This window comes from Bombina bombina, chromosome 5, assembly GCF_027579735.1.
Source record: "Bombina bombina isolate aBomBom1 chromosome 5, aBomBom1.pri, whole genome shotgun sequence".
Taxonomy (NCBI): domain Eukaryota; kingdom Metazoa; phylum Chordata; class Amphibia; order Anura; family Bombinatoridae; genus Bombina; species Bombina bombina.
Genome location: NC_069503.1, coordinates 180,276,662 through 180,291,854, shown reverse-complemented (window position 1 = coordinate 180,291,854; position 15,193 = coordinate 180,276,662). Strand labels below are relative to the sequence as shown.

The 15,193-nt window shown below is 40.4% G+C and overlaps 1 protein-coding gene across 1 annotated transcript in view; it reads left to right on the top strand.

Annotated features, from left to right (window-relative positions):
* Positions 1–13,398, top strand: part of LOC128661412 (histone-lysine N-methyltransferase 2C-like) — a 268,461-nt gene extending 255,063 nt beyond the window's left edge. The window contains exon 3 of the mRNA XM_053715668.1: positions 13,154–13,398. Coding sequence (XP_053571643.1) covers positions 13,154–13,398 — 245 coding nt within the window. The remainder of the gene's footprint in view (positions 1–13,153) is intronic.
* Positions 13,399–15,193: the final 1,795 nt, after the last annotated feature.

Genomic DNA, 15,193 nt, shown 5'->3' with positions numbered 1-15,193 from the left:
GGGTGGATAATTGGGAAGCAGATTTTCTGAGCAGACTGACTTTTTAACCGGGGGAGTGGGAACTTCATCCAGAGATATTTTCCAGCTTGATTCTCAGTTGGGGGCATCTGGAGTTGGATCTCATGGCATCTCGTTAGAATGCCAAGCTCCCGAGGTACGGGTCGAGGTCAAAAGATCCTCAGGCGGTTCTGATAGATGCTCTAGCAGTTCCTTGGACTTTGTCTGGCATATGTGTTCCCTCCGTTTGCTCTTCTTCCTCGGGTCATTGCTTGGGTCAAACAAGAGAGGGTATCAGTGATTCTCATTGCCCCAGCGTGGCCTTGCAGAATCTGGTTTGCAGATCTGGTGGAGAAGTCTTCTCTTCCACCTTGGTGTCTTCCATTAAGGAAGGACCTTCTTCTGCAGGATCCCTTCCTTCATCCAAATCTCGTTTCTCTGAAGCTGACTGCTTGGAGATTGAACGCTTGATTCTTTCTATGCATGGTTTTTCTGAGTAAGTTATTGAGACTATGATTCAGGCTATTAAGAATGTGACTAGGAAGATTTATTATAAGATTTGGCGTAAATTTTTGTATTGGTGTGAATCCAAAGGCTACTCGTGGAGTAGAGTTAGGATTCCTAGAATTTTGTCTTTTCTCCAGGAGGGTTTGGAGAGTGGTTTATCTGCTAGTACCCTGAAGGGTCAAATTTCTGCTTTATCTATTTTATTGCACAAGCGCCTGGCGGATGTGCCAGATGTTAATTCTTTTTGGTTTTTAGAGTCCTTCAACAGGCTCCGTTTGAACCTATGTATTCTTTGGATATTAAGAGGTTATCTTGGAAGGTTTTGTTTCTGGTGGCTATTTCTTTGGCTCGAAGAGTTTCAAAGCTTTCAACCTTACAGTATGAATCGCCTTTTCTTATTTTTCACTCTAATATGGTAGTTCTGCGTACTGCTTTGGGTTTTCTTCCCAAGGTTGTTTCTGATAAGAATATTAATCAAGAGATTGTTGTTCCTTCTTTGTGTCCTAATCCTCCTCCTCATAAGGAGCGTTTGTTGCACAACCTGGATGTGGTTCGTGCATTAAAATATTATTTGCAGGCCACAAAGGATTTTCGCCATTTTTCTTCTTTATTTGTTGTCTTTTCTGGGAAGCGTAAGGGTAAGAAAGCTACGGCTACTTCTTTCTTGTTGGTTGAGGAGTGTTATTCGCTTGGCATATGAGACTGCTGATCAGCAGCCTCCTGAGAGAATCACGGCTCATTCCACGAGGGCTGTTTCATCTTCTTGGGCTTTCAAAAATTGAGCTTCTGTAGATCAGCTTTGCAAGGCTGTGACTTGGTCTTCGTTGCATACTTTTTCTAAATTTTACAAATTTGATACTTTTGCTTCAGCAGAGTCTTCTTTTGTGAGAAAAAGCAGTGGTGCATTCTGTTTAGGTTAACTGTCTTGTCCCTCCCTTATCATCCGTGTCCTCTAGCTTGGGTATTGGTTCCCAACAGTAATTAAGATGATCCGTGGACTCACTGTGTCATTAGAAAGAAAACACAATTTATTTTTACCTGATAAATTTATTTATTTCTTGACACGGCCCGCCCTGTTTTTCAGACAGTTTGCTTTTCTATAAATTTCAGGAACCTCTGCACCTTAGATTACTTCCTTTCTCCTTTCCCTTTGGTCGAATGACTGGGGATTGTGGGTAGGGGGAGTGGTATTTAACAGCTTTTGCTGGGGTCCTGCTTGTGATATTCCCAACAGTAATTAAGATGATCCATGGACTCACCGTGTCAAAAAATAAATACATTTATCAGGTAAGAATAATTATGTTTTACATCTATTTAATTTGCTTCATTCTCGGTAGCTGCTGATTGGTGGCTGCACATAAATGCCTTGTGTTATTGACTCACCTATGTGCTTTGCTATTTCTTCAACAAATAATATCTATAGAATGAAGCAAATTAGATGGTAGAAGTAAATTAGAATGTTTAAAATTGTATTCTCTATCTGAATTCCGAAATAATTTTTTTGGGTTTAATATCCCTTTAACTTTGAAATTTAGAAAGCTGATCTTTATATTCCCCCTTTTCATCTATTGTTTTTACATTTTATTTATAAGCGTTGATCATGCCTAGATGTTATGTCATATATAATTACAGTGCACAATTTGTATTTAATTGGTTAATCAGAAATGAATGAAGGCCTTACTGAAAAGAGCTAACAGTCTAAAGGAAGTTGTGACCTGTATAGTAAGGAAGTATGGCATGAGCTAGGGCTGCAACTAACGATTATTTTCATAATCAATTAATCGGCCGATTTATATTTTTCGATTAATCGACTAATAGGATAAAAAAAAAATCAATAATTGTTTCCTATATTTTAAATAGAATCCACATACTGAGTGTTACAAATATAAACTTTAGACTAAAACTTTACATTAACACAACTTTTTTTTCCATTTTATAAGCAACAGAGCCCATTTTTATAATTAAAACCAAAAACTGTTTGAAAAGAGGTAGAACTTCCACCTTGGCAAGGGGCCTCTCAATAAAGTAATCCTTGACTTTATTCTAACATAAAAAATATCTTGAATATCTGTATGCAATGGTAAATAACCAAATATAAAGTTAGGGGAAAATATCTAGTCTGCTCTAAAAATAACAAATATACACTTATAAAGGTTGAATCTGGTACATATTTTCAAAATTGATTAAAAATATATAAAAAAAAAACAATAAACAAATCATAAGTGCTAAGGACACAGCCTTACACATTTATTTATACAGCACATATAATCAGCAATAGCAAGCGATCCGCTAATAATTAAAGTGCACATCAATTCAGAAAACTCCCATCAATCTAGGGGCAAGGTATAAATAACAAGCTCAGCACTATATCATGCAAAGCATAGTTCCAAATCACCTGATTTAATATAAACAATCCAAATGATGACTATTATATCTGGGTTGCACATAAGTCAGGGGTAGTTGTAAACTTATACTGTCCTGAAAAAGTGAAAAGTATACGTCTGTAGACGTCCTTTAGGCTAAGGGCATAACCATAAAACATAATACCATGTGCAGGAGCTCAGTGGAGTGAAGCCGTTGGTGTTGTGCACAGACCAACTAATTGCAAAACAAATAATCGATTATGAGATTCATTGACAACTATTTTAATAATCGATTATTATCGATTATGACGATTAGTTGTTGCAGCTCTAGGCATGACATATCCTTGATGCTTTTAAATTGGGCTAGTCTGTTAAAATTTGTAAGCCTTGTTTTCCTACCGTTTGCCTACTGTCACACTAAGACAGATATTCAGACACCTATTTCGTCTCTAAATCTCTGCCTGTGCCTTGATTGTTGAACACTTATTGCACCACCATACTGCCTGCTGCCCTCCAGTTTAACTTACCGCTGTAGGCAACCTACCACATCTACTTTTGGTCATGTCTAGGTACTCCCAGAATGCTATGTGCAGCTAGAGAGGGCTTGGTTAAATTGTTTGCGTCCGTGTCTGAGGACCCATAAGTGTTGTGTATATGCATACTAGTGTGCCGTGCTTTACTATGTATGCTTTGTTTCCTTGGGTTGCCACCTAACTATAATTTCTCCAACATAGGTGTGTCCGGTCCACGGCGTCATCCTTACTTGTGGGATATTCTCTTCCCCAACAGGAAATGGCAAAGAGCCCAGCAAAGCTGGTCACATGATCCCTCCTAGGCTCCGCCTACCCCAGTCATTCTCTTTGCCGTTGTACAGGCAACATCTCCACGGAGATGGCTTAGAGTTTTTTAGTGTTTAACTGTAGTTTTCTATTATTCAATCAAGAGTTTGTTATTTTGAAATAGTGCTGGTATGTACTATTTACTCAGAAACAGAAAAGAGATGAAGATTTCTGTTTGTATGAGGAAAATGATTTTAGCAACCGTAACTAAAATCCATGGCTGTTCCACACAGGACTGTTGAGAGCAATTAACTTCAGTTGGGGGAACAGTGTGCAGTCTCTTGCTGCTTGAGGTATGACACATTCTAACAAGACGATGTAATGCTGGAAGCTGTCATTTTCCCTATGGGATCCGGTAAGCCATGTTTATTACGATCGTAAATAAGGGCTTCACAAGGGCTTATTAAGACTGTAGACTTTTCTGGGCTAAATCGATTCATTATTAACACATATTTAGCCTTGAGGAATCATTTTATCTGGGTATTTTGATATAATAATATCGGCAGGCACTGTATTAGACACCTTATTTCTTAGGGGCTTTCCCAAAGCATAAGCAGAGTCTCATTTTCGCGCCGGTGTGGCGCACTTGTTTTTGAGAGGCATGGCATGCAGTCGCATGTGAGAGGAGCTCTGATACTTAGAAAAGACTTTCTGAAGGCGTCATTTGGTATCGTATTCCCCTTTGGGTTTGGTTGGGTCTCAGCAAAGCAGATACCAGGGACTGTAAAGGGGTTAAAGCTTAAAACGGCTCCGGTTCCGTTATTTTAAGGGTTAAAGCTTCCAAATTTGAGGTGCAATATTTTTAAGGCTTTAAGACACTGTGGTGAAAATTTGGTGAATTTTGAACAATTCCTTCATGTTTTTTCGCAATTGCAGTAATAAAGTGTGTTCAGTTTAAAATTTAAAGTGACAGTAACGGTTTTATTTTAAAACGTTTTTTGTACTTTCTTATCAAGTTTATGCCTGTTTAACATGTCTGAACTACCAGATAGACTGTGTTCTGAATGTGGGGAAGCCAGAATTCCTATTCATTTAAATAAATGTGATTTATGTGATAATGACAATGATGCCCAAGATGATTCCTCAAGTGAGGGGAGTAAGCATGGTACTGCATCATTCCCTCCTTCGTCTACACGAGTCTTGCCCACTCAGGAGGCCCCTAGTACATCTAGCGCGCCAATACTCCTTACTATGCAACAATTAACGGCTGTAATGGATAATTCTGTCAAAAACATTTTAGCCAAAATGAACCCTTGTCAGCGTAAGCGTGGCTGCTCTGTTTTAGTTACTGAAGAGCATGACGACGCTGATATTAATATCTCTGAAGGGCCCCTAACCCAATCTGAGGGGGCCAGGGAGGTTTTGTCTGAGGGAGAAATTACTGATTCAGGGAACATTTCTCATCAGGCTGAACCTGATGTGATTACATTTAAATTTAAGTTGGAACATCTCCGCATTTTGCTTAAGGAGGTATTATCCACTCTGGATGATTGTGAAAAGTTGGTCATCCCAGAGAAACTATGTAAAATGGACAAGTTCCTAGAGGTGCCGGGGCTCCCAGAAGCTTTTCCTATACCCAAGCGGGTGGCGGACATTGTTAATAAAGAATGGGAAAGGCCCGGTATTCCTTTCGTCCCTCCCCCCATATTTAAAAAATTGTTTCCTATGGTCGACCCCAGAAAGGACTTATGGCAGTCAGTCCCCAAGGTCGAGGGAGCGGTTTCTACTTTAAACAAACGCACCACTATACCCATAGAGGATAGTTGTGCTTTCAAAGATCCTATGGATAAAAAATTAGAAGGTTTGCTTAAAAAGATGTTTGTTCAGCAGGGTTACCTTCTACAACCCATTTCATGCATTGTCCCTGTCACTACAGCCGCATATTTCTGGTTTGATGAACTGATAAAGGCGCTCGATAGTGATTCTCCTCCTTATGAGGAGATTATGGACAGAATCAATGCTCTCAAATTGGCTAATTCTTTCACTCTAGACGCCACTTTGCAATTGGCTAGGTTAGCGGCTAAGAATTCTGGGTTTGCTATTGTGGCGCGCAGAGCGCTTTGGTTGAAATCTTGGTCGGCTAATGAGTCTTCCAAGAACAAGCTACTAAACATTCCTTTCAAGGGGAAAACGCTGTTTGGCCCTGACTTGAAAGAGATTATCTCTGATATCACTGGGGGTAAGGGCCACGCCCTTCCTCAGGATCGGCCTTTCAAGGCAAAAAATAGACCTAATTTTCGTCCCTTTCGTAAAAACGGACCAGCCCAAAGTGCTACGTCCTCTAAGCAAGAGGGTAATACTTCTCAAGCCAAGCCAGCTTGGAGACCAATGCAAGGCTGGAACAAGGGAAAGCAGGCCAAGAAACCTGCCACTGCTACCAAGACAGCATGAAATATTGGCCCCCGATCCGGGACCGGATCTGGTGGGGGGCAGACTCTCTCTCTTCGCTCAGGCTTGGGCAAGAGATGTTCTGGATCCTTGGGCGCTAGAAATAGTCTCCCAGGGTTATCTTCTGGAATTCAAGGGACTTCCCCCAAGGGGGAGGTTCCACAGGTCTCAGTTGTCTTCAGACCACATAAAAAGACAGGCGTTCTTACATTGTGTAGAAGACCTGTTAAAAATGGGAGTGATTCATCCTGTTCCGTTAAGAGAACAAGGGATGGGGTTCTACTCCAATCTGTTCATAGTTCCCAAAAAAGAGGGAACGTTCAGACCAATCTTAGATCTCAAGATCTTAAACAAATTTCTCAAGGTTCCATCGTTCAAGATGGAAACCATCCGAACTATCCTTCCTTCCATCCAGGAAGGTCAATTCATGACCACGGTGGATTTAAAGGATGCGTATCTACATATTCCTATCCACAAGGAACATCATCGGTTCCTAAGGTTTGCATTCCTGGACAAACATTACCAGTTTGTGGCGCTTCCTTTCGGATTAGCCACTGCTCCAAGGATTTTCACAAAGGTACTAGGGTCCCTTCTAGCGGTGCTAAGACCAAGGGGCATTGCAGTAGTACCTTACCTGGACGACATTCTGATTCAAGCGTCGTCCCTCCCTCAAGCAAAGGCTCACACGGACATCGTCCTGGCCTTTCTCAGATCTCACGGCTGGAAAGTGAACGTGGAAAAGAGTTCTCTATCCCCGTCTACAAGGGTTCCCTTCTTGGGAACAATTATAGACTCCTCAGAAATGAGGATTTTTCTAACAGAGGCCAGAAAAACAAAACTTCTGGACTCTTGTCGGATACTTCATTCCGTTCCTCTTCCTTCCGTAGCTCAGTGCATGGAAGTGATCGGGTTGATGGTAGCGGCAATGGACATAGTTCCTTTTGCGCGCATTCATCTAAGACCATTACAACTGTGCATGCTCAGTCAGTGGAATGGGGACTATACAGACTTGTCTCCAAAGATACAAGTAAATCAGAGGACCAGAGACTCACTCCGTTGGTGGCTGTCCCTGGACAACCTGTCACAAGGGATGACATTCCGCAGACCAGAGTGGGTCATTGTCACGACCGACGCCAGTCTGATGGGCTGGGGCGCGGTCTGGGGATCCCTGAAAGCTCAGGGTCTTTGGTCTCGGGAAGAATCTCTTCTACCGATAAATATTCTGGAACTGAGAGCGATATTCAATGCTCTCAAGGCTTGGCCTCAGCTAGCGAGGACCAAGTTCATACGGTTTCAATCAGACAACATGACGACGGTTGCGTACATCAACCATCAGGGGGGAACAAGGAGTTCCCTAGCGATGGAAGAAGTGACCAAGATTATTCTATGGGCGGAGTCTCACTCCTGCCATCTGTCTGCTATCCACATCCCAGGAGTGGAAAATTGGGAAGCGGATTTTCTGAGTCGTCAGACATTGCATCCGGGGGAGTGGGAACTCCATCCGGAAATCTTTGCCCAAGTCACTCAGCTGTGGGGCATTCCAGACATGGATCTAATGGCCTCTCGTCAGAACTTCAAAGTTCCCTGCTACGGGTCCAGATCCAGGGATCCCAAGGCGGCTCTAGTGGATGCACTAGTAGCACCTTGGACCTTCAAACTAGCTTATGTGTTCCCGCCGTTTCCTCTCATCCCCAGGCTGGTAGCCAGGATCAATCAGGAGAGGGCGTCGGTGATCTTGATAGCTCCTGCGTGGCCACGCAGGACTTGGTATGCAGATCTGGTGAATATGTCATCGGCTCCACCTTGGAAGCTACCTTTGAGACGAGACCTTCTTGTTCAGGGTCCGTTCGAACATCCGAATCTGGTTTCACTCCAGCTGACTGCTTGGAGATTGAACGCTTGATTTTATCGAAGCGAGGATTCTCAGATTCTGTTATCGATACTCTTGTTCAGGCCAGAAAGCCTGTAACTCGAAAGATTTACCACAAGATTTGGAAAAAATATATCTGTTGGTGTGAATCTAAGGGATTCCCTTGGGACAAGGTTAAGATTCCTAGGATTCTATCCTTCCTTCAAGAAGGATTGGAAAAAGGATTATCTGCAAGTTCCCTGAAGGGACAGATTTCCGCCTTGTCGGTGTTACTTCACAAAAAACTGGCAACTGTGCCAGATGTTCAAGCCTTTGTTCAGGCTCTGGTTAGAATCAAGCCTGTTTACAAACCTTTGACTCCTCCTTGGAGTCTCAATTTAGTTCTTTCAGTTCTTCAGGGGGTTCCGTTTGAACCCTTGCATTCCGTTGATATTAAATTATTATCTTGGAAAGTTTTGTTTTTGGTTGCAATTTCTTCTGCTAGAAGAGTTTCAGAATTATCTGCTCTGCAGTGTTCTCCTCCTTATCTGGTGTTCCATGCAGATAAGGTGGTTTTGCGTACTAAACCTGGTTTTCTTCCGAAAGTTGTTTCTAACAAAAACATTAACCAGGAGATTATCGTACCTTCTCTGTGTCCGAAACCAGTTTCAAAGAAGGAACGTTTGTTGCACAATTTGGATGTTGTTCGCGCTCTAAAATTCTATTTAGATGCTACAAAGGATTTTAGACAAACATCTTCCTTGTTTGTTGTTTATTCCGGTAAAAGGAGAGGTCAAAAAGCAACTTCTACCTCTCTCTCTTTTTGGATTAAGAGCATCATCAGATTGGCTTACGAGACTGCCGGACGGCAGCCTCCCGAAAGAATCACAGCTCATTCCACAAGGGCTGTGGCTTCCACATGGGCCTTCAAGAACGAGGCTTCTGTTGATCAGATATGTAGGGCAGCGACTTGGTCTTCACTGCACACTTTTACCAAATTTTACAAGTTTGATACTTTTGCTTCTTCTGAGGCTATTTTTGGGAGAAAGGTTTTGCAAGCCGTGGTGCCTTCCATTTAGGTGACCTGATTTGCTCCCTCCCTTCATCCGTGTCCTAAAGCTTTGGTATTGGTTCCCACAAGTAAGGATGACGCCGTGGACCGGACACACCTATGTTGGAGAAAACAGAATTTATGTTTACCTGATAAATTACTTTATCCAACGGTGTGTCCGGTCCACGGCCCGCCCTGGTTTTCTTAATCAGGTCTGATAATTTATTTTCTTTAACTACAGTCACCACGGTACCATATGGTTTCTCCTAGGCAAATATTCCTCCTTAACGTCGGTCGAATGACTGGGGTAGGCGGAGCCTAGGAGGGATCATGTGACCAGCTTTGCTGGGCTCTTTGCCATTTCCTGTTGGGGAAGAGAATATCCCACAAGTAAGGATGACGCCGTGGACCGGACACACCGTTGGAGAAAGTAATTTATCAGGTAAACATAAATTCTGTTTTTACTGGCACAGCCGATATTTTGGTCCCATTTGCATTGTGTTAATCATAAAATTTGTGGACCAGCTAAACGCCCTGCATTAGATAATCCCGATGACTGTGAAGTCGTGAATAGCTGCAGCTTTGAAGCTGACAGTAGCTTGCTCCATTTAGCACCCATGACTGCCAAAGCCAACCTCGCCAATAAGCAGTTCAGCACCCCGCAAGTTGCAGCCTCCTCTGCACGTCTGGCTCACTGTCACAGTATACTGTATAGACAGATAGCTTATGGGAGCTCAGCTAGAAGAAGTACTGTTTAACTCAAGATACTTGGTAAATGCCTATAATTTTTATTCTTTATTTGTAAATATTCTGAACTACCTATATAGTTAACAGAAGTTAATCTTACAAATTAATGTTAATGCCATATCCTGTGATGTCATAATTGCATAATTACTTATGCTCATTAATTTGGCCAATCAATCAAAGTGGCAACCTTACTTGGCATAGGTCTAAGGACCAAGTGTTCTGCAACATTGTGAGAGTCCGTAAATTGTATCTTCCCTACTGCCCTTTTTATGGTTCTTTTAAAATGACCATAAAATATAGTAGAACTGCATAATCAACACTTACATTTTAAAATGTAATTCCATTTCCACGCCCCCTGTATCATGTGATAGCCATCATCGATTCTGAGACTCATGTATACAATTTGATCTCATGCACAGGCTCCCAGAAGAGTAGTGGCTTGGAAATTAAAGGGACAGTCAACAAAAAGAAAGGTAATCCCTTTATTACCCATTCCCCAGTTTTGCATAACCAACACTGTTATAGAAATACACTTTTTACCTCTGTGATTATCTTGTATCTAAGCCTCTGCAAACTGCCCCCTTGTTTCAGTTGTTTTGACAGAATTGCATTTTAACCAATTAGTGCTCACTCCAGGGTAACCTCACGTGCATGAGGGACACTCAAGTTTTATTAAATTTTCATGATTCAGATACAGCATGTAATTTTAAACAACTTTCCAATTTACTTCCATTAAAAAAAATGTGCACAGTCTTTTATATTTATACTTTTTTTGAGTCACCAGCTCCTACTGAGCATGTGCAAGAACTCAGACTATACGTATATGCATTTGTGATTGGCTGATTGCTATCACATGGTACAGGGGGAGTGGAAATATACATAACTTTGAAATGTGTTAGAAAAGAATCTACTACTTATTTGAAATTCAGAGTAAATGCTATTGTATTGTCTTGTTAACTTGCATTTGTTGATTATGCAAATCTGCTGTGTTTACTGGTCCTTTAATGTTATCTATATTATTCACATGAACTAATGCCCTCTAGTGTTCAAAATGCAATCAGATTAGAGGTGGCCTTCAAGGTCTAAGAAATTAGCATATGAACCTCCTAGGTTTAGCTTTCAACTAAGAATACCAAGAGTACAAAGCAAAATTGGTGATAAAAGTAAATTGGAAAGTTGTTTAAAATTAAATTCCCTATTTAAATCATTAGTTTTTTTGTACTTGACTGTCCCTTTAAATATATTAAAGGGACATGAAATTCAAAAATTTTCTTTCATGATTCATATGATCATACCATTTTAAACAATTGTCCAGTTTACTCCTAATTTGCTTCAAACTCTTGGTATATATTTTTAAATGAGCAGTAATGCACTATTGGGAGCTAGATGGTAGCCAATAACTAGGGGCATATATGTGCAGCCATCAATCAGTAGCTTCTGAGCCTACCTAGGTATACTTTTTTTCAACAAAATATACAAAAAGAGCAAAACAAATTAGATAATAGAAATAAATTGGAAAGTTTTTTAAAACTGCACGCTCTATCTGAATTATGAAAGAAAAAAAATTGGGTTTCTTGTCCCTTTTTAAAAGACAGTGTACAATTATTTGAGGTTGGAAATAAGTGCTAACCACATTACTGATTCTTTAGTATTATCCTTTAATAGAATGCACTTATTTCTACAGGCTGTTATATAAAAAACAGTAATCTTAATAACTGGGCTTGAAAAATTTGCAGATATATCTCAGGGTTTCACAAACCCAAGCACCCATGGTGCCTTATAAAAAGGAACTGGTGCCTGCGCATATACATTCTGATGGCGCCCCCAGAACTCCTGTCAAACTATAGTTCCCTTAAATTGATGCTAGAAGGTTTTATAAGGCTGGTTCACTTTAACTATCTAGCATCCTAAAGTTTGTAAAAAAAATAAATTAACAATTTTTTTTTTATATGATCGCATTTGGCGGAGAAATGGTGGCATGAAATATACCAAAATGGGACTAGATCAATACTTTGGTTGTCTACTACGCCGGGGTTAGGTTCCAGAAGGAATGGTTGTAAATCAAAACCGTTGTAAATTGAAACCCAGTTTATAATGTAAGTCAATGGGAAGTGAGGGAGATAGGTTCCAGGCCCCTCTCAAAATTGTCATAAGTAACACCTAATACATTATTTTTAAAGCTTTGAAATAAAGACTTTAAATGCTAAACTGCATTTTAAACTTAATAACATAATCACACAACACAGACTATATAATTAAACTAAGTTAAATGAACAAAAACATTTACTAAACAGCATTATAAACCCAATAAAATAATCACACAACACAGACTTCACTTGCATTTTTCTGCAAACAGTTCTTTCTATGCATTCCAATCTGGACTGATTTATAGACAGGAAGATCTTGTTCCTTTGAAATCTGCTCAATAGCTCAGGTCTGGTTAAACTGATTAATTTCAGCTTGCTTGGCTTTGCTGCAACACAAGCGGACAGCTCCACCTACTGGCTATTTTAATAAATGCACTGCTTCTCAATGCTTTTCAATAGCAGTCACATGACTGGAAAAAAAGGTTGTTATTCTGAAACGGTGTAAATTGAACCGTTGTAAAACGAGGGCCACCTGTATATAGTTTTAACAGGTAAATAAAAAAAGACAAGACTCTATTTCTGTTTAAATGGACCGATAGCAAAAATGCTAAAAATTCTTCTCTGAAATTCCCGGTAGAGAAGGGGTTAAGCAATCAATTATTTAATTATAAGAAGATTTATTTTTTCTTTTAGTGTCCCTTTGCAAAAGACCTTTTCCTGGTATATAAAAACTAAAATACTGGTGAATGCAATGTTTAAAGGGATAGTAAACACCAAAAAAATAATTGTTTAAAAAGATAGATAATCCATTTATTTACCATTCCCCAGTTTTGCATAACCAACACTGTTATAGAAATATACTTTTTACCTCTGTAATTACCTTGTATCTAAGCTTCTGCTGACTGCCTCCTTATCTCAGATCTTTTGACAGACTTGCATTTCAGGCAATTAGTGACTCTTAAATAACTTCACGTGCATGAGCACATTGTTATCTATATGAAACACATGAACTAACTCCCTCTAGTGGTGAAAAACTGTCAAATGCAGAGGCAGCCTTCAAGGGCTTAGAAATTAGCATATGAGCCTACCTATGTTTAGCTTTCAACTAAGAATAACAAGAAAATAAAGCAAATTTGATGATAATAGTAAATTAGAAAGTTGTTTAAAATTACGTCCTATCTGAATCATGAGTTTAATTTGGTCTTTACTAACCCTTTAAGTTATCTGAATAAAAACATTGTTTTAATGACTCTGCTTCTTGACTCCTTAGAAATGTCTGTTTACTTTTTTTTTTTTTCCCCCTCCACCCTCGGTCTTCACCCCAGATGTTAAAGAACAACCTGTTGAGGATGGAGCACAAACTGAGGCAGCCAGCACTGAGCAGCTAACACCTGTTTTACAGCGCACCTTATCGGAGGAGTCTGTGTTCTCCACTGTTTCTGTGGGAGTTGAAGCCAATACCAGGTCTGTGTGTATATTGAAGATGGATGCTGAGTCAGTGATGGGGGAAGGGCTTGTGTTGGTGAATAATGAGTTTTGCTGGGAGTGGGATTTGTGCTCAGATGTGTAAGCAGCCTGTGCTGGCAGCTGCCAAACTAGAGCTTGATGTCTTAATTAGTGCAGGAGGGGGGTAGAGAGTGAGCCCATTCTATGCTCTTCTCTTTACTTAACAGTATTTATTCCCTAGAAACCTTTCATACAACTGTTAACTGCTTTCGTTATTGACTTAAACTGTTTGCTACATTTTCTGATTTTCTCTACTCTAAATCATTAGTATCACTCTAAATGTTCATACATTGAGGGGACTTACAAGAATACAGGGTCTAACACACACGTAAAGGCCTGCAATGCAGCACCAGAGGAGGACTGTGCTGGTGTACCTGTCTAAAGTGGCATATTCTTGTCGGTACCATGTAACCAGCCAAGTCCTGCTCGGGAGCTGCAGGTTTTTTTTCTCCAGCTCTAGTGTGGAGCTTTATTTATGTGTTTTAATCTCTGTGAAGTAGCTTATAAGGGACACTAATGCAAAAATATGTTTTAATGAGTCAGATTAATTAATTTGTCTATTAGAATATCCCCTTAATGCTATTTGTTTTCTTTCATGTAATTAGCAAGAGTCCATGAGCTAGTGACGTATGGGATATACATTCCTACCAGGAGGGGCAAAGTTTCCCAAACCTTAAAATGCCTATAAATACACCCCTCACCACACCCACAATTCAGTTTTACAAACTTTGCCTCCCATGGAGGTGGTGAAGTAAGTTTGTGCTAGATTCTACGTTGATATGCGCTTCGCAGAAGGCTGAAGCCCGGTTTCCTCTCAGAGTGCAGTGAATGTCAGAGGGATGTGAAGAGAGTATTGCCTATTTGAATACCATGGTCTTCCTCTAGGGGATCTATTTCATAGGTTCTCTGTTATCGGTCGTAGAGATTTCTTCTCCTACCTCCCTTTTCAGATCGACGATATACTCTTATATACCATTACCTCTACTGATTCTCGTTTCAGTACTGGTTTGGCTATCTACTATATGTAGATGAGTGATGTAAAATTACGTTCCAATGTGGGAACACATAACCCTTATTGTATGCTTTTGACTTATACTATGCCCATGTATTGTATTCAAATAACTTTTCAATAAAGCTTATTTGAAAAAAAAAAAAAAAAAAAAGGGAACCTTCAGACCCATTTTGGATCTAAAGATCTTAAACAAATTCCTCAGAGTTCCATCGTTCAAAATGGAAACTATTCGGACAATCCTACCTATGATCCAGGAGGGTCAGTACATGACCACAGTGGATTAGAAGGATGCTTACCTTCACATACCGATTCACAAAGATCATCATCGGTTCCTAAGGTTTGCCTTTCTAGACAGGCATTACCAGTTTGTGGCTCTTCCCTTCGGGTTAGCTACAGCCCCAAGAATTTTTACAAAGGTTCTGGGGTCTCTTCTGGCGGTCCTAACAAGGCATAGCAGTGGGCCCTTATCTAGACGACATCCTAATACAGGCGTCAAACTTCCAAATTGCCAAATCTCATACGGACATAGTGTTGGCATTTCTGAGGTTGCATGGGTGGAAAGTGAACGAGGGAAAGAGTTCTCTATCACCCCTCACAAGGGTTTCCTTCCTAGGAACTCTGATAGATTCTGTAGAAATGAAAATTTACCTGACGGAGCCCAGGTTATCAAAGCTTCTAAATTCCTGCCGTGTTCTTCACTACATTCCGCGCCCTTCGGTGGCTCAGTGCATGGAAGTGATTGGACTTAATGGTAGTGGCGATGGACATAGTGCCATTTGCGCGCCTACATCTCAGACCGCTGCAATTATGCATGCTCAGTCAGTGGAATAGGGATTACACAGATTTG